The following is a 20,251-nucleotide window of genomic DNA, read 5'->3' on the forward strand; positions in this document are numbered from 1 at the left end:
GTGGTAAAGAACTTGCCTGCCAATGCAGGAGACATAAGAGATGTGGGTTCAATTCCTGGGTTGGAAAGATCCCCTGGTGGAGGGTATGGCAACCCATTCCAGTATTCTTGCCAGGAAAATCCTATGGACAGAGGAGCCTGGCAGGCTACAGTCCAAAGGGTTGCAAAGAGTCGGACACAACTGAAGCGACTTACCACAGCACACCAGAGCAAATTTTAGCACTGAAGTCTGCCACCTTGAGAGCTATCAGAGTATAGGTGGAAAGTGGCATACAGCAAGACCTCTCCCCCTCTCTTTTGAGCACTCTGAGTTGAAATAAGTGTTTTCAGAGCCACCCAGGAGCCAAGAGGGAGGCTAGACCTCTTGACTCTCATTTCCTGCCGTGAAAATCCCGAGTGGGGAACTAAGGGATGACTGAGCAGTCTTCTCCACTTGAGCAAGAGGCTTCTTCCATCCTTCCAATCCAGTTCCCATGACAATTGGCTAGGGTGGCTGAGACTGTGGGGCTGGGGTCAAATCCAGAATTGAGAGGCCAGCATCCATTTCTCCTACCACCCAAACCTGGCTCTCTGATGATGCTGCTTCACAGGCTACAACTTGTCTGGAAGGCCCAGTGTGACACAGTTGCTCCAGGGATAGTCAGGCTAAGCAATTCTCTGTACGTATTTCATAGCACCTACTCCCCCCGCCTTCCCCCATCACAACAAATGTAATACACAGTTTTCACATGCATGCCCCCTCCCTTGCACATGCCCAGTTCAGGCATGCTAGCTGTAAGCCACCCCTGTCTTGAGCTATCTGTCACATACAAAAAAGCCTGGGGGAACGCAAGAGAATGAGTGCTGAGGGATGTTGCAGGGATAACCCCGGATCCACTCAAATAAGGTTTTTCAAAGTGAAGCATTGGCACACTGGGACTATTTATTGTAAAAAAAAAAAAAAAAAAAGACCCCAAATCCCTTCACAGGTGAAGCAGCGTAGTTGAAGACTACTGCTTCATAGCACGGGAAGTTTCCCACCTTGAGGCCAAGGCTGCCCGGGCTTCAAGCAAGGGCCCAGAGGTAAGCTGAAAGCAGAGCCCAAAATGATGGTCACTCCTGACCCACCACATAGTCAGAGGTTGTTCTGTGTGACACCCTGAGATTGCTGAGGACTCTTCAACCGTATCCATATCCATCCTCAGCCAAGCAAACCACCAGCCTGAAAGCTGCCTAGTGACTCAGGGAATACATGTTCGGAAGGGATCCATGGGGCCCGATGTTCTGAGGTGAGTAAGAGTTTCCAGACCTCAGTGTGGTGACACCAGATGACGCTTCTCTCTAGGCTCCAGTTTTCTGGAGATAAGGTGCCCCTTCGGGTTTTCTTATCCTAGCAGAACCTAATTTTCATCAAAATGTCCTGGCAGCTGGAGACGATATGCAGTAACCTTATTTTTTTTTTATTTAGTTTTTCAGTATTCAGGCCCAGTCAGAGAGGCCACAACTCCAACTCCCACGATCCACACAGTTCTATCCTCCGGCCAGGTTTGTCAAAGATAACCAAGGGCCTCTCATCACAAACGTATCTCTGGTGCGCTGATGGGCAAAAAGGCAGGCAAGACAGTGATTTGCTGCCCCACTAGGTTAATTTGTTGGCTGATTCATAGGAGGTGGTAGCTTATGCGTAATGATGACTTAGGGGGTGGTGGCAGCAGGAAAGTTTTCTAAAAATGGCTTTTATTATAAGGCTTTCCTGCATTTGGCTATATTCAGGCATTATGTCATTAGGAAAAAACTGATGACTCTCAATAGAGAAAAAGAAATCTGTTCCAAAGCAGAGGCTTTCTGCAAGCTATTAGCTGTCTCCTTGAAATCACAACATTGAAGATTTCACAGCAACAGCATCAACACATTGTAAAGAAGCATGAGGAGCCATTTGACTCCCTGCCTCCTTCATTACTCATTCCTCTAGGAGGGGAAATGGGGGAGTGAGAGGAAACATGGCAAGTGGTTGGTTGTTTTTTTCATTTTTTCCCTTCGACTCATTCACACTTAATAAAGCAAAACATAATCATGAAGTTTAAAAATAACATTTCTCTAGTCACCAGAAAAATTGGAGACTACATATCATTTTTCCTCCCGGGGGCAGAGGGCTTGATTATCTGAGTACAGATTATCCTCGAGTCTCCAAAGCCAGCCAACTTTCTCACACTTGCCTTCTTTTGCTGCATCAACTGTCAAGACATTTTTCTGGTCTGAGACAAAGACTGTTTGCCTTTCTGGCAGTCCCACAGGGGCTGCCTGGCCTAGATGAGACAGGCGTCAAAGAGGAGGGTAGGAGAGGTCAGAATCCCCTGGTCGAACCGATTCCTGGGGTCAACCATTCCCTCCTTCAGTCTCTGGCTATTTATCTCTACATGTCTGAGGAGGGAGGAGCTGTTTGCCTCTAAATTCTTTCTCACAAATACCTGAGACTCAGATAATCGAGTTGATTACACTAAGATGGATGGTGAGGTCTGACTGCTATTTGGCAAAATAATAATCCTAAAGAGCAAATGGCCAGAAAATTGAAGCCCTGTGTGAAGCCCACTCACGTTCATGGTTCCGTTGATCTCTGCCACGGACTCATCATCTGTAGGGAACTGGTAGATCTGGACTCCGTTGTTGACAAGCTCGCTGGTGATTTTGATTTTGAACTTGGTTAGCTCACTCTTAGAAATGGCATCTGATTTGGCAATGATGGGGATGATGTTCACCTAGAGAAGGGAAGAGCAAAGGGGCATCATTACTGGAAATCTGCAGCTCAGAGTAGGTGACCTAGGACTTCTACCAGCTGCCAGAGGGAGCAGTTCAACCCAATAGCCCAGGCCTGGCCACCTCCATAGCCAAACAGCAGTATAATAAATGACAATGAGTGCTTTCTGTTTGCCGGGCACTGAACAATAAGTGCTTTACATAGATTAACACAATTAACCCTGGCAGAAAACCCTCCCAGAAGGTATTAGTACCACTATTTTACCAAGGACAAACTGAGGCAGAGAGAGGTGAAGTAGCTTGTCCAAGGCCACAGAGCACACACATACTGGAACTGGGATTCAGATCCAAGTTGAACCTCATTTTTCAGTCTGTAGTCTTAACCTACCAGCTCAGATCCAAATCGATGAGCTGCATGATATCTTAATACCAAGGTCATTGCTTTGGTGATTTTGAAGCAGAAGGATGACAATTGGGAATCTGAGGTGGACAGGGGGGGAAGAGGCCACTCCTTTCCAATAGTCAACTGTCCCAACCCATCTTGTGGGGGCTAGCCCTAAGCCAGGTGAAAGAGACCCATGTGGGAAGTGAGGCAGGGCAGGGCTCCATGAAGATGCATATACGGCCCTCTTTCTGGAGCCAACACTAAGGAACCAGCCCACTGACGTGAAGACCACCCTCTGTTACTGATTTGATCTGTGCTGTGCTTAGTTGATCAGTTGTGTACAACTCTTTGTGACCCTATGGACTGTAGCCTGCCAGGCTCCTCTGCCCATGTGGCTTCTCCAGGGAAGAATACTAGAGTGGGTTGCCATGCCCTCCTCCAGGGGATCTTCCCAACCCAGGGATTAAACCCAGGTCTCCAGCATTGCAGGAGGATTCTTTACTGTCTGAGCCACCAGGGAAGACCAAGAATACTGGAATGGATAACCTATTCCTTTTCCAGAGGATCTTTCTGACCTAGGAATCGAACTGGGGTCTCTTGCATTGCAGGAGGATTCTTTACCAGCTGAGCTATCAGGGGAGCCCAATTTGATCTGAGACTTAGCCAAAAAGAGCCTCACTGTCAGAGTCGCCTGATTAATTTCTGTGTAAAGAAAGCAGAAGCAGATGCCTAATTTTGTACAGATGTAGGAGGAAGGCCTGATGCTGCCCTGAAGTTCAATCTACCTGAACCTTAATCCTTGAAATTCCTCTGAGAAGGGACAAGGCTTTTACTGCTGGAAGGTCAAGCAACTGGAAAGGGATGTGCCTGAGTGAGACAGAGCAGAGCCAAGCTCAAGTTCACACAACAAACACAGCTGGTCCTGCCAGCACACTCCAATGGGCTGGTGTGGATGGTGCTTGGGCCCTGAAAACAGCTCAAGACTTGAAATTTTCCCCTTCTTTGCTCTTTGCCTTTGGAGAGCCTCTCCAGGCTGACGCCGCAGCTTTAGGAGTTGGTCAAAGAAAGACTGGACCTTGGCGGTACCTCCCTTCAGGTCTTTGGGGCATGGAGGTTGAAGCCCTTGGCGAGGTAATGCAGCAGGCAGTCAATTCTTGTCTCTTTTCACCACTTCCCCCATCAGCATGCTGTAAACATAGGCTGAACTTTGCCTACCTAACAGCCCACCTAGCAGGCTGCCTACCACATGGCTCCGTGCTGCCTCATTCAAGACATGCAGGGCATGGTGACGTTTCCTGAGCAGCACGTTACTTGTGGGCGGAGAACTCATTGCTGTGAAAAATGACAAATTGCTCCTCTTTTGATGACAGCTGAAACTGAGTGATTATAGTGAAGGTGATACTAAACAACCACATTTAAAGATTTCTTTTTTTTTTTTTGTAAAATAAATTCCCTGGAGTTAGAGAGAGCTTGGTCTGCATCCCAGATCCATTACAAGTTGTCTTGAGCAAGCTATTTGACTGTGCCTCGGTTTCCTCATGTGTAAAATGTGAATAATAATAATACTTACCACACAGGATTATTGGATGAATGAAATGAAAACAATGCATATAAAGGACTCATCACAGTGCCAGGTACATATGAGATGTTAAGGGAGGAAATGGACTAGTAATGAGACTTTTTAAAGAATCCCATGGTCAATTATCTTGCACAACTAATAATCCTTTAACATGAAGAATCATTGTCTAATTTATATCTGATGTGGGACTTGCATTTTTCCGTTTATCTTAAAGCGGGATGTGCCTGAATCCCACAGCCATCTTCCTTGGGTGTGGAGGCAATGTAACCTGGCACCACAGAGCCGAGTTCAAATCTAGGCTTTGCCAGGAGCTGGCTCTATGACAATGGGTGTCTCCAAACCTCTTAGAGCCTCAGTTTTCTCTTCTATAAAATAAGAGTAATGATGGTGTTTGCTTTACTGGGTTGTTGTGAGGATTCAATGAGACACTCCACAAGGCACTTTGACAGTGGTGACATATAATAAAGGTTTAACAAATGTTAGCTGCTATGATAAAATTATTATTGATAATAAGAATAATAACTTTTGAAGTCAGCCATCTGTCCTGCATCCACCTTTATTCCCAAGAGGGATCAGGGCAGAAAACAGCTCAGTGCACACTCATGCCCAGTGCTGGGAAAACATCACAAAGCATACGACTCAGGCGCTGGAGCAATTAACACCATCTTTATGGAGGGACAGGGAGTGAAGCGGAGGATGCCAATGCCACAGAACCTCTGCCGGACTCTGGCATCAGTGTGGCACAGGAGACCACCAGGAGGGGTCCAGCAGGCCCCACCTCCCACCCACCCTCGCCCCTGCCTCCTTACCTTACTGTCCAGCTTCTTCATTGTCACTAGGTCCAGAGATTTCAAGGAATGACCCGTGGGGGCGATGAAGTACAAGCAGGCGTGGATGCGAGAGTCATGGTAGGTGTGCAGTACCCTGCGGATCTTCAGCTCCTCCTGCAGGTAGGCCTCAAACTGGGCATCGATGAATTCCACGATGGGCTTGTAGCTACAGGGGAGAGTGGGGAAATGGCCAGACCCCTTCAGACACCTGGATTTTGTTAGGTTTCAAAGCTCTTTTTGAAGTGCAAAATACCCTCGGTAATCTGACTCCTCCCACCTGACTGGATTTCAGTGGGCCTCTACTCCCGTCAGACTAGCCACCTATTTCATCCCCACATGAGCCAGCTGTGTGTTCATCAGTGTGCTTTCTCTCTGGAATGAGCACTTCTCTCTTCTCATCCCAATCTTGCCCTCCCAGGCCTCAGGACTCGGAAGAATGCCCATCTCCTCCAAAATTCCCCAGTGATGCCAGAAAGCCCTTCTGGGCCTCGCGAGTGTGACAAAGAATTATGCTATTGGATGGTTTACTGATGCTTCACAAGGATTAGTGTCCCCTCAAACAGACTGTGTCCTTGTGAAGGGCAGGGACAGTGAAGGGCCCTTCTCTGCCTCATGGGGCCCAGATGCAGTGTGAAGCCCCCTGGCAGCATCTGTGGATGAGCGGATGGTACCCCAGGCTGGGCTCATGTCTTTGCTTCCTCTGTCTCCCCTGCATCAGCTAATACTCGAGCTGGGTACCCAGGGGTGGTCGGGATGTCTCCTTGACCCACTGCTGGGGAATCTTCCAGAATGCACTGGGTTCTTCTCAATCTTTCTGGGTTTGAGGCTCCCCTAAAATATTTTTCTGTTCTCATTTCCTCTAAGGTCATGATTTTTTTTTTCTGTGGCCACAGGTCATGCGGGGTCTTAGTTCCCTCACCAGGGACTGAAGCCTCGCCCCCTGCATTAAACTGCAGAGTCTTAACCACTGGACCGCCAGGGAAGTCCCTAAGGTTGTAACTTTGAAAATTTGAAACTTTGAAAATTTGGTAGAGTCTTACACACACAACCTCAACACGTGTGCACACCTCCCCACCCCCAAGCTCACTGAGTTCCCAGGCACAGAGCTCCTGTGTGGCTCCAAGTCTTGCTAAAGAGTCTTAGCCAAGAGTCAGTCCTCTGTTCCTCTCTGTCCTGGGAAGCTTCTTTCTTCTCTATGGCCCCTACAGCCTCTTTCTGCTCTAACTAGGTCAGCTTAGCCTCCGCCCTGCCTCTGTTCTCATCTCCCTGTCTGTCCGCTGCCTCTCCATCCGGGGCTTCCTCCCTTCAAGCAAGAAGAAGTTTGCTATCTGGCCCAGGGCAGTGGTCCCTAACCATTTTGGCATCAGGGACCGGTTTCATGGAAGACAGTTTTTCCAAGAATGGGGCTGGAGAAGCAGGGGGGCAGGGATGGTTTCAGGATGATTCAAGCGCATTACATTGATTGTACATTTTATTTCTATTAATATTATTATTACATCAGCTCCACCCCAGATCATCTGGCATTAGAATCTGGGAGGTTGGGGACCCCTGCCAGATGGGGAGTCTGCAGACACCACTGCGGGAAGGGAATGTGATGGAAGGAGGAGCTGGGCTCAGCCAGTGCCTCTCAGCTGCAGCAGCCGCCTACCTGAGCCTTTTTGAAAGATTCCCCTAGTAGAGAAGAGAAAAGAGGTTTTTAAAAAAGAAATCACAGAATTCTAGATTCTGAGAGCTACATACAGAGAGAGCCAGGTGCACGGTACCTCTGGAGCTCCAGAGAAAAATCTAAAAATATAGTCCTTTCTTTCTTCCTTTGATCCCTGTGAGCCAAACACTATTCTGAAGGGTAATATCATCAAAGGATCACTTGGTTGCAGGGATCCTTAGAAGGTTCCTGAAGAATTAGTGGGGTTGGGGGGGAATACATCTCTTAGGTTTGTTTAATTAATTTTTGGGTGACTGGCTCATTTGAATGATCTAAAGACAGCACGCCTATATTTTTTCCTCCATTATATAACTTTTTTACTTTATTTTTTGCTCTACAGAAGGGACCCAAGGAGGACACAAAGCAATGCATTTTTAGCTTTTTACCCCCTGCATCTCTAGTGACACACTGGGTCTTTCTGCTAACGCCTCTGGCCCTTAGGGTCTCTGAAGAGAGGCATCGTCAGAGCAGCCAATCCACCCACAGGATCTGGTTCAGTCTAATCCTAAATGGATGACTCATCTTTGTCTTATTCTTTTTTACCCTTTTTCTGACATTTTGATTTTTTAATTTAGTTTTATTGAGACCTAAGTGACATATAGCACTGTATAAGTTTAAGGTATACAGCATAATGATTTGATTTACATACATCATGAAGTGGTTATCACAATAACTCTAGTAAACATCTATCGTCTCACATATGTACAAAATTACAGAAATACAAACAAAATTCCCATTTTGATGAGAATTCAGGATTTACTCTCTTAACTTTCATATATAACATACAGCCATGTTAATTACATTGATCATGCTATAAATTACATCCTTTGTATTTATTTACCTTAGAACTAGAGTCTTATTCATCTTTTTATCCTCAGTGTCCCACATGGTATCTGGAATATAGTAAGGGTCCCACTCCTGCTCCCAATGGCTCATCTGCCCTCAATGGCCATCTCTCCCATCCCACTCGGGCATGCTCACTGGACTCCAGTCCCTGGTAAACAAAATCTCTTACTCCCATAAGCAACCGTGTCACAAAAATGCTTCCTTCTAAAAAAAAAAAAAAAAAAAACTGCTTCCTTCTGAGGGACACCTGGCTCCCCTTCAAAGATTTTGCTTCCTTCATATCCTTATCAACTGGAAATCTCTACATCCCTCATACCCCAAGGCAGCTTTTTTCCAGCCCATTTTCCCTGGCTTACTATGATCTGCTAGAAAACCCAGCTCCAATATATTCTATCCCTCTTTCTCACAACTGTTTATCTTTTACTTTTCAGGGTAGAAATTCCTTTTTATCTTTTGGCCATGCCACATGGCATGTGGGATCTTATTCCCTGACTAGGGATCAAACCCATGCTCCCTGCAATGGAAGCTGGGAGTCTTAACCACTGGACCACCAGGGAAGTCCCTTCAGGGTACCTTAGCCTGGGGTCCACAAACCTTGAAAGGTCTATGGATAGAATCCATAGGATCCGTGAACCTCGACAGGAAAAAACACATCTTTTTCTCTAAGCTGTAACTGAAGTTTAGAGTTTCTTCAGGTACAAAAGTAGGTAATGGAAAGGAAACCATAAACAAGACAAAAAGACAAACCCTCAGAACAGGAGAAAATAATTGCAAACAACCCAATCAAAAAACGGGCAGATGACCTAAACAGACATTTCTCCAAAGAAGACATACAAATGGCCAATAAACACATGAAAAAATGCTTAATACCGCTCATTGTTAGAGACATGCAAATCAAAACTATAATGAGTTATCACCTCAAACCAGTCAGAATCATCAAGAAATCTACAAACAATAAATGCTGGAGAGGATGTGGAGAGAAGGGAACCTTCTTGCACAGTTGGTGGCCATGTAAATTGATATAGCCATTATGGAGAACAGTATGGAGATTTCTTAACAAAGAAATGGAACTGTCATATGGCCCAGCACTCCCACTACTGGGCATATACCCTGAGAAAACCATAATTCAAAAGACACGTGTACCCCAGTGTTCATTGCAGGACTATTTATGGTAGCTAGGATATGGAAGCAACCTAGATGTCCAGAGACAGATGAGTGGATAAAGAAGCTGTGATACATATATACACAATAGAATATTACTCAGCCATGAAAAGGAACAAACTTGAGTCAGTTCTACTGAGGTGGATGAACCTAGAGCCTGTTATACAGAGTGAAGTAATTCAGAAAAAGAAAAACAAATGTCATATATTAATGCATATGTATGGGATCTAGAAAAAATGGCACTGACGAACCTATTTGCAGGGCTGGAATACAGACACAGACACAGAGAATGGGCTTGTGGACACAGCAGGGGAAGGGGAGGGTGGGACAAATTCAAAGAGTAGCATTGAAACATATATATTACCATGTGTAACACAGATAACTAGTGGGAAGTGGCTGTATGATGCAGGGAGTTCATTCCAGAGCTCTGTGACAACCTAGAGGGGTAGGAGCGGGTGAGGGTGGGAGGGAGGCTCAAGAGGGAGGGGACATATGTATACTTATGGCTGATTCATGCTGCTATATGGTAGAAACCAATACAACATTGTAAATCAATTATCTTCCAATTAAAAATTTTTTAAAAAACCACACTGAGATATCACTTCATACCTATTAGTATGGCTACTATCAAGAAGACAAGAGAAAAAAGAAAAGAAGACAATTTTTGTCCATTGATCCATTGTTCAATATTTGGATTGTTTCCATGTCTTGGCTGTTGTGAATGGTGCTACAATGGACACAGGAGTGCAGATATCTCTGAATATCCTGTTTTCATTTCTTTTGCAATATGTGCTCAGAGGCAGGACTGATGGATCATATGGTAGTTCTATTTTTTATTTTTAAAATTGTTTCCCATGATGGCTGAGCCACCAGCGGTGCACAGATATTCCTTTTTCTTTACCTTTGCTAACACTTGATTTCTCTTTTTGGAAACAATATAAGGTGTCTATCCACAGATGAATGGATAAAAAAGATGTGTCCAGTAAAGTAATTATACTCCAATAAAAAAATAAAAGTCATTCCAGCAAAAAACAAAGCAGGTAACAGTCTACAGTAACTTCAGCAGTGCCTGTGATTTCGTAACCAATAGAAATTACCAATATTTTTCGTTTCCTATTACAATTGTTGCAAATATCTCAAAATAGCATTTATAATCATGACCTCTAAATTATAATAGTTATTAGACCTGCATATAGCTATTGTTATTTCAGAGATTAGTAGAGAAGGACACAGATTACTATATCACAATTTTAAAGTATTTTGGTAACTGTATTTTTTTGGTGGGCTTCCCTAGTAGCTCAGCTGGTAAAGAATCCACCTGCAATGCAGGAGACCCTGGTTTGATTCCTGGGTCAGGAAGATGCCCTGGAGAAGGGATAGGCAACCCATTCCAGTATTCTTCAGCTTCCCTGGTGGCTCAGCTGGTAAAGAATCCGCCTGCAATGCGGGAGACCTGGGTTTGATCCCTGGGTTGGGAAGATCCCTTGGATAAGGGATAGGCTACCCACTCCAGTATTCTGGACTGGAGAATTCCATGGACTGTAGAGTTGATATATTTTAGGCAAGTTATTCTGAGCCCAGAAGCCTCACTGGTTTAAGGGGCCAATAGCACAAAGAAGCCCAGTCTAGACACTATTTCTTATTCATTTCAGATGGTGATATGTATTATGAAGACAATAAAATAGGACAATGGGATGAAAAGTGACTGAGAGCTCAGCTACTTTACATACAGTGATCAGGGAAGGCTTCTCTGAGGATGTGGTGCTTGAGCTTCAAGGATGCAAATGACAGTCATAAGAGAAAATGGGAGAAGAGCATTCCAAGCAGAAGGAAAAACAAATGCAATGGTCTTGAGGCAGAAACAAGCTTGACAAATCTGAGCAAGAGAATTAGGGAATGAGGAAGAGCAATATACTGTTCACAATTGCCAAAGGTGGAAACAACTCAAAAGTCCATCAACTGATAAAATGTGGAATATCATACGATGGAATATTACTCAGCCATGAGTAATATTACTTTTCAGCCACGAAAAGGAAGAAAATTCAGATACATGCTGCCACATGGATGAACCTTGAAAACATTATGCTAAGTGAAAGAAGCTAATCACAAAAGGACAAATAGTATATGATTTCACTTCTCTGAAGTACTGCTGCTGCTGTTACTCGCTCAGTAGAGTCCAACTCCCTGCGACCCCATGGACCGCAGCCTGCCAGGCTCCTTTGACTATTCTACGAGGTACTAGAATAGTCAAATTCACAGAGACAGGAAAGAGAATAATAACTGGGAGCTGAGAGGAAAGGGTAATGGGAAGTTATTGTTTAATGGGTTTCCTTTGAGGATGATGAAAATGTTAGGGAACTAAACAGAGGTAGTGATTGCACAACACTGTGAATTTATTAGATGCTACTAAATTTGTTCACTTTAAAATACTTAATTTTATGTTATGTGACTTTCACTTCAAGAAATACAAAAATAATAAGAGATGAAGCAAGTGAGGTAATGGAGACAGATCACATAAGGTCTTGTGGGTAAGGTTATAGTAAGGGTTTTTTGTTTTGTTTTGTTTTTACTGTGAATAGGGTCTTCTGTTCCATACTGCTTTCTAATTGGTTGTTGTCAGATAAGAAGTCTATGACTTTCTGCATATTTATTTTGAAATTAGCTACCTTGTCTTTAAGTTGATTATATTGGATTTTGTAAATAAAGATATTACAGAAAAGTAAGAGTTTTATCTTTCAATTGTTTTCTTTCTTGCTAATGTTAGCCGTCCCTTATTGAAATACTGTCCTTTGGCTTCACTGCTACCATTAGCTCCTACCTCTATAAGAACTCTTCTTTCTCACTCGCCTTAGCTTCAATTCTTGGCCTGTCTCTGAGGTTCCATCCTGGACCATCTTTTGTGGTCATTCTGCACATCACAGGCACATTAGCCCTGGGTGCTCCTGTTCACTGTCATGGCCTCAGTTACCACTGGCTCCTATCACACTTCATAGACACCCAGAAGTCACCCCAGTCTCCCTCTCCCACATGCCAGCCCTCTGTGTAAACACAGCTATCAGAAGCTCCCCTGCTGGAAACCCAGAAGACCTGGTCACAGACATCATACTCAAACAGTACCATGTCAGGCATCAGAGCCAAGATATCACATGGTCAGGTCTCCTGGAACAGCGCTCAGAGTGACAACACCTCACTTACTCCATCCTTCCAATCACCTCTTTCCTCTATGCTCATCACTATTCTGCTCTCTCCTCGTGGACTCACTATCCCTCCAAACTATGTCCACTGTGCCCTCTGAAACTCCTGAACCATGGTGAACAAAACTGCCACTCAGAGTGTGGTCCCCAAACTGGCAGCACTAGCATCACTGGCAGGCTTGTTAGAAATGGAGACTCTCCAGTCTCCAACCCAGACCCACAGGATCAGAATCTGTATCTTATTAAGAGCCACAGTGGCTCATATGCTACTTTAAAGTCTGAGAAGTAGCATATGCCACCTTCCTCTTCATAGCACCTGCCTATCTCTTCATGCTACTGGAAACCTAATTCTCTCCTGAGGATCCCACTGCCTAGCAGCCCCCTCCTGTGTAGGCTCCTCATTCTCCCACAACCTGTGTACGCTGGGCTCAGTGCAGTGGGCATCCAGGCAGACCCTGAGCACTTCTAGACCATTACTCCTCTGCCTCTGTGTAAAACAACACTCTCCATTTGAGACCTGTTTCATCCTCTTCCGGAGGTGCCTGACCCAGTCTTTCTTCCTGTTCCGGGTGACTGCAATGTGCTTGTGGACAAGCCATCAGCCTCCAGCCTCTTTCTTCCTTGATGGCCTCAACTTCCCCCACCTCCAGACCCTTCTACTTCAGCCACCTTCACACCAGACCATTCGCCAGGCCAGCCTCACCCAAGATAGCCTCTAACACTCCGCTCTCTAACCATTGCCACACATCTTTCCAACTCTCCTATGTCTCTATGCGCCTAAACTTGATCTTTCACCTCATAGAATCCTCTGGTACCTTGGTCTCTTCATTATCTTACAGGCTATCAGCCGCTCATGGCCTCATCTTCTTGTTGGCCTGGTCTGACCCCCTAATCAATGGCCCCAAACACTCTTTTATCAACTCCTCTCCCATTGCACCCTCCTTGCCTGGCTGAACTGCTGGACTGGATATATTTCAGTATCTTCCCTCTGCTCGTAGACCACTGCCGCTGAATTTGACTAGACACAATCACAAAACGTGGGGTCTTGGCGCCCAAATTCCTGGCCTCCAACCTCACATACGCCTTTAAAACAATATGACATCCCTTTGCTTGGGCTCAATTGGCTCCTTCCCACTGCTTTCACTGACCAGGCCAAACTGTCCCCACTTTCCTCAAGCTCCGAAACTCATCTGTGACCCTTCCCTCTCACAGGACCGTGTCACCTGCCACTTTATCAGCACAATCTGGGTCACCAGGCTCATACTACCCCAACCTGCCTCACTCCCTAGCCTTCTCTGTGTCCTCTAGCCTCTGAGGACAAAGCATCCCTCATCCTGTTCAAGGTCCATCAGCCCCTGTGCACTTGATCTCATTCCTTTCAGGCTCTTTTGAGAACCTGCTATCTATCAGCTCCTCACCTCCTACTGATCACTCCCCCTCCCTGAAACCTATGAACAGGCTTATGTCTTCCCTCGTCTCAAAAAAAAAAAAAAAAAAAGATCTTCCCTCAGCCAGTCCTCCTCAACCACACATTTCTCTCCAACTACGGCCCTGTGTCTTCTCTTTCCTTACCAGTCAAGTCTCTCTTTTGCACCTACTACAGGGCCTGACATATAACAGGCGCCCCATAAATATTTAGTGCATGGATAGAGATGTTTTTTGAAAGGACAATCTACTCATTTATTTATTTTTACTTCCTCTTCATTCCTCAACACATTGTAGACTGGTTTCCACCCTCACCAGCATCCGAGTTAACACACTCAGTGGATACTTTGGGGATTTTTGTTGTTGTTTGAAGTATAGTTGATTTATGTTGTGTTCGTTTCAGGTGTACAGCAAAATGAATCAGTTATGTGTATATATGTGTGCATGCGTGCTAAGTCACTTCAGTTGTGTCTGACTCTTTGCAACCCTATGGACTGTAGCCCGTCAGGCTCCTCTGTCCATGGGATTCTCCAGGTAAGAATACTGGAGTGGGTTGCCATTTCCTTCCCCAGAGGATCTTCCCTACCCAGGGATTGAACCCACGTCTCCTGCGCTTCCTGCATTGACAGGCAGGTTCTTTACCATTTAGCGCCACCTGGGAAGCCATATATAGATATATCTATAGATACAGATACCCTGATGCTGGGAGCGATTGCGGGCAGGAGGAGAAGGGGACGACAGAGGATGAGATGGCTGGATGGCATCACCGACTCGATGGACATGAGTTTGGGTAAACTCCAGGAGTTGGTGATGGACAGGGAGGCCTGGCATGCTGCGATTCATGGGGTTGCAAAGAGTTGGACACGACTGAGCGACTGAACTGACTGACTGACTGAGAGATACAGATATATCTTCTTTTTAAGATCGTTTCCATTACAGGTTATAACAAGATATTGAATATGGTTTCCTGTGCTATACAGTAGGTCCTTGTTTATTTTATATAGTGTATATCTGTTAATCCCAAACTCCTAATTTATCCTTCTTTGATGACCATAAATTTGTTTTATATGTCTGTGAGTTGCATATTTTTAGCCTTTTAAATTTTATTTTATTTATTTATTTTGGCTGTGCAGGGTATTCATTGCTGTGTGGGCTCTTTTCTAGTTGTGCAGAACCGAGGGCTACTCTCTGGTTGCGGTGCTTGGGCTTTCTCATTGTGGTGGCTTCCCTTGTTGCAGAGCACAGGCTCAGCAGTTGTGGTGCACGGGCTTACTTGCCCCAAGGCATGCGAGATCTTCCCTGATCAGGGATCGAATGGTGTCTCCTCCATTGGCAGGCAGATTCTTTACCACTGAGTTACCAGGGAAGCCCCTACTTTACGTTTTAAATCATGAAAAGTTAAGAGGTGTTTATTTTCCCCATCAATGTATATATTGATTCATCATTCATTCAACAAATGTGTACTGAATACCCACTATAAGACAGCTGGCTACCTTGTACTCAACTTGCAAAACTTGAAAACTTAGCCCAGTCATTCCTGATCACCTCCTCTCCCCTTTCTGCATCCTTCAAACTATATACTCCCACCACCAGGCTTGACTGCCTGTTCCCACAGTTCTTCTCCACACATCTCTGTTACTGTACTTACCATATTATGTAGAATTTGTGCACGTATATTTGCCTCTTCTACTAAACTGTGAGTTCCTTAATTACAGATTATGCCTTATTTCTTAGTATTCCTGGCCCTTCACACTGTACCTGGCACACAGTGGTGGTTTAGTCGCTAAGTCATGTCCAACTATTGCAATCCCACGGACTGTAGCCCACCAGGCTCTTCTGTCCATGGGATTCTCCAAGCAAAAATACGGGAATGAGTTGCCATCTCCTTCTCCAGGCATACAGTAGTCATTCAGAATTTTATAACCTGAACTAGGTCCCCCATGTCAACTGGTTACTATGTCTTATGGATTCTTTCTCTTACATCAGCCTCTTCCTATCTATCCTTGAAGTTTCTGCTCCTGTTCAAGCCCTTTTCATCTCTTCCATCCTCATAAAACTTACCCATGACCTCCCTGCCTCCCTCTGGATTCTGCTTTATCTTTTTCCCAGCTCAGAAAAGCTTTTTAAAGGAGCAGTCTACACCCACTATATCTGCTTCCTTTGAAATTTTTTCAATTTTTAAAAAAATTTATTCATAATCATGCAAGCAATACGTGTACTTAATCTACTATTCTCAGAGGTAACTACTATTTTTAGTTTGATTATTCATACAGACTTTTTTCTATGTCTCTATAAACAGAGAGCGGAGAAGGCAATGGCACCCCACTCCAGTACTCTTGCCTGGAAAATCCCATGGATGGAGGAGCCTGGTAGGCTGCAGTCCATGGGGTCGCTGGGAGTCGGACACGACTGAGCGACTTCACTTTCACTTTTCACTCTCATGCTTTGGAGAAGGAAATGGCAACCCACTCCAGTGTTCTTGCCTGGAGAATCCCAGGGACGGGGGAGCCTGGTGGGCTGCAGTCTATGGGGTTGCACAGAGTTGGACACGACTGAAGCAACTTAGCAGCAGCAGCAGCAGCATAAACAGAAAGAGGGGCAGGGAGGAAAGGAGAGGGGGAGAAAGGGAGAAATGTTTGTTTTATTGGGAAGGGGTAGATTTATACAAATGGCATCATGATCTGTGTATCATTCTTCAACTTCTTGTTTTCACTTAGCGACCTGTTTATGTGAGTATGTATAGATTTAACTCGTTCTTTTACATGGCCAAGTACAGGTCCATGGTATGGCGGTTGGTATGGCGGTACTATAGCTCATTTCGTTGCCCTCTTGGTGGAAATTTAAACTGCTTAAATTTTTTTCTCATTCCATAACCAATGATACAGTGAACATCCTTTCTGTGGGCCTTTTACAAACATGTGCAATCATTTCTCTAGGCCATATATGTAAAGATGGACCTGCTGTATCATAAGATACTCACATTTCTTTTTTTTTTTTTTCATTTTTTATTTTGTTTGGAAACGAGAGTTCTTTTAGAGTGAAATGTTTTGATGGTTAAAGAGTAATTCATTTTGAGACTCAAAAACTTGATATCTACTGAATTTAAATTTTTTTTTTCCTGTTCTGGGTCTTCGTTGCTGCATGGGCTTTTCTGTAGTTGTGGAGAGAGGGGGTTACCCTCTAGTTGGGCTTCTCATTGCCGTGGCTTCTCTTGTTGCGGAGCGCAGGCTCTAGGGCATGTGGGCTTCAGTTGCAGCTCTCAGGCTCTAGAGCACAGGCTCAATAGTTGTGGCACACAGGCTTTGGTGCTCTGCGGCATGTGGGATCTTCCCGACCCAGGGATCAAACCTGTGTCTCCTGCATTGGCAGGCAGATTCTTTACCACTGAGCCACCAGGGAAGCCCTGATATCTATTGATATTGATGGTTGTATTAGTCAGGGCTCTCCAGAGAAACAAAATCGATAGGATGTATATTTATAAATAGAGAGAAATTTATTTTAAGGACTTAGCTTATCACATTTAAAATTTTAATAGATACTGTCAAATTTACCCTTTACAAAATCTGTATCAATTTACACTCCCAGCAAGATGAATGAAATTAGCTGGTATTAATGGATGTTGTATTTTTATGTTTCATTTTTGCAAATCTGATAGATGAAAAAAATACTTCATTGTTTCATTTCACATTTCCCTGATCACTGAAGAAGCTGAATGACCATCATTTTATATATTGATGGTCCACTTACATTTCCCCTTCTGTCAACTACTTGTTTCTCACTGAATTGCAGAAGCTCTTTTTACATTTTAGAAAAACACTTTGTCTGCTTTATGAAAAAGTGAAAGAGAAAGTCACTCAGTCATGTTCGACTCTTTGCAATGCCATGGACTATAGCCTGCCAGGCTCCTCTGACCATGGAATTCTCCAGGGCAGAATAGCGGAGTAAGTAGCTGTTCCCTTCTCCAGGGGCTCTTCCCAACCCAGGGATCGATGTCTGCTATATAGGTTCCAAGTATTTTCTCCCCATGTGTAGTTTGGTTTTGCTTTTGCTTATAATATCTTTCAATAGACTATTGACTGAAAAAATGCACAACCTAAAAGCTGAGAATTATGTTTTATTTGGTGAATAAAACTGAGGACTTAAGCCTAGAAGACACCTTCTCAGCTCTAAGGGACTGCTCCGAAGAGGTAACAGAAGAGACAGATATCCAGCGGGTTTTGCAACAAAATCCAGATAGTCAGACCATCAAAAGACTACTGCTAGTTAAAGAAAACCAGACATCTCAAGTTAATGAGTGCAGTGCTTTTCTATGTATGGGAAGAGGCAAGAGTCTGGCGGGGCTCACTGAAATCATGCCTTTGATAGGCATCTTAACTGTCCAGGGCCAGTATTCTGCTTTTCTCCATCCATCCTGAGTCCGCCCGGAATGCACTGTTGTGGGTGGCCTCAGTGGACGCTGCCCTGATGCAACATCCTTTGTTTATTGATAAGGCAGGTGACAATTTTCATCCACAAGACAAAGGTTTTGTTTTGCTTAATTTTTAACGAATTTAAATCTGTCAGTCTTCTCTGACTTCTGGACTTTGCATCACAACTAGAAAGGCCTTCTCTACCCTCCAAAGTTACAAAAATATTCTATGTTTTTGCCTCGTATTTTTAGAAATTGTTTTTAATCCAACTGGAATCTATTTTGGGGACTGGTACTTGTGTGGGAGGGTCTCGTCTTATTTTTTCCTGATGGATGACCTATTTCCCCAGCACATTTTCTTGAATAGTCCATTCTTTTCCTTGCTAATGACAAATGCTAAATTCTCACAGAAACAGGAATTTGATCTTGGACTCATTTTTCTGTTCAATTGCTCTTTCTGCTAGTCTGATGCCTGTACTTCCTTATCTCCCATTCACTCATGGCAAACTAGTTTCACCCACAATACCCCTGGAATTGTTATTCTTAAGTGTATTTATTAATGACCTCCATTCATGTTGCCAAACCTAATGAATATTTTTCCTTTTTTTTTTTTTTTTTGGCCACACCAAACGGTTATGTGGGATCTTTAGTTCCCCAACCAAGGATGGAACTTGTTGCCTCTGCAGTGGAAGCTCAGCATCTTAACCAGTGGACCACCAGGGAAGTCCCAATATTTTTCAGCTTTTATCTTCCTGGACACTATTTATCATATCCTCCCATATGCTACATGATACAACTCTCCCTTGATTCTTCTACCAATAAAAGTCATGATCATAATAATATCTTCTGTTCATTAGTTACCCTGTGCTGTTTAAGCATTTCTTACACTGTTTAAGCATTTCTTACATGTGGAGTATGCCTCACCCATCACCCTCTAGGTAGATATTAGTATTATCATCATCTCCTCTTTACAGAAAACTGAGGCATAAAGAATTTAAGTGCCAGACTTCCCTGGTGGTCCAGTGGTTAAGAACCCATCTGCCAATGCAGGAGACATGGGTTTGATCCCTGGTCCAGGAAGATTCCATATGCCTGTAAGCTGCCAACTACTGAGCCTGTGCTCTGAAGCCCGTGCTCTGCAACAAGAGAAGCCACCGCGACTAGAGAGTAGACCCCACTCACTGCAACTAGAGAAAGCCTGAGCTCAGCAGAGCCAGCACTGCCAAAAATACTTACAAAAAAGAATGTGTGCCGAGTTGTCGTGTGAGCCCTGACAGTTGTAACTTGCATTTTTTTGTAACTCAAGTGCCTGATTTAAGCTTTGATTTCAGAGGCATCCACTTCAATAAGACATTACTTCAAGGACGGCTATCTCGAATAAACACATTGCCAGCCACAGAAAGATAAGGAACGAGCCTTCCCCACCCCCTCACCCCTCCACCCCAGGCTTCTTTGTTTTAAAGATCTTGGTGAATTTCTATAATTGACCATTTGAGCCACTTGTTTTCTCTCTCACGTTTTAAATTCACCAATAAAGAGCAAGCCTGCAAAACTACAGGCCACCCAACCTCACCCACCCTTGATCGCAGGGAAATCAGAACCCCTGGCCCAGGTCCTCTCTCTCTCTCTCTATCATTGACCCTCGACCTTGCTGTGTGGCCCCAGGTATGCCTTCTCCTTTCCAGGACCTGTGAGTAATAAACTCCTTTTCCCCTTCAAGTTCCCTGATGGTTATTACTGAGGGTATCTTGCAATCATAAGAACCACAACACTGGTTATGGATAGATAGGCTGAGACCTGAACAAAACACATCCCGTGCAACATCCCTGAATTAATAGGTAGCAGGATGGGGCCAAACCCAGCTCTGTCAGAGCCTAAAGCCTAGGTTCCTAAGCACACCCCTTTTTCCAGCCTGTGCTCTGTCTCCCCCTCCAGTTCCTTTTGCTCCAGCGTCTTTCAAGTGGTAGCCTTCCCATTTCCATTTCC

At 44.4% G+C, this 20,251-nt stretch overlaps 1 protein-coding gene across 10 annotated transcripts in view; it reads right to left on the reverse strand.

Annotated features, from left to right (window-relative positions):
* SEPTIN6 (septin 6) overlaps positions 1-20,251 on the reverse strand; it is a 159,638-nt gene that overhangs the window by 24,280 nt on the left and 115,107 nt on the right. For all 10 annotated transcript variants that reach the window (XM_059883516.1, XM_059883515.1, XM_024988198.2 and 7 more), the window contains 2 exon segments: positions 5,506-5,692; positions 2,573-2,734 (listed from right to left, as the gene is read on the reverse strand). In XM_059883516.1, coding sequence (XP_059739499.1) covers positions 2,573-2,734; positions 5,506-5,692 — 349 coding nt within the window.

The sequence above is a fragment of the Bos taurus genome, chromosome X (assembly GCF_002263795.3).
Source record: "Bos taurus isolate L1 Dominette 01449 registration number 42190680 breed Hereford chromosome X, ARS-UCD2.0, whole genome shotgun sequence".
NCBI classification, from domain to species: Eukaryota; Metazoa; Chordata; class Mammalia; order Artiodactyla; family Bovidae; genus Bos; species Bos taurus.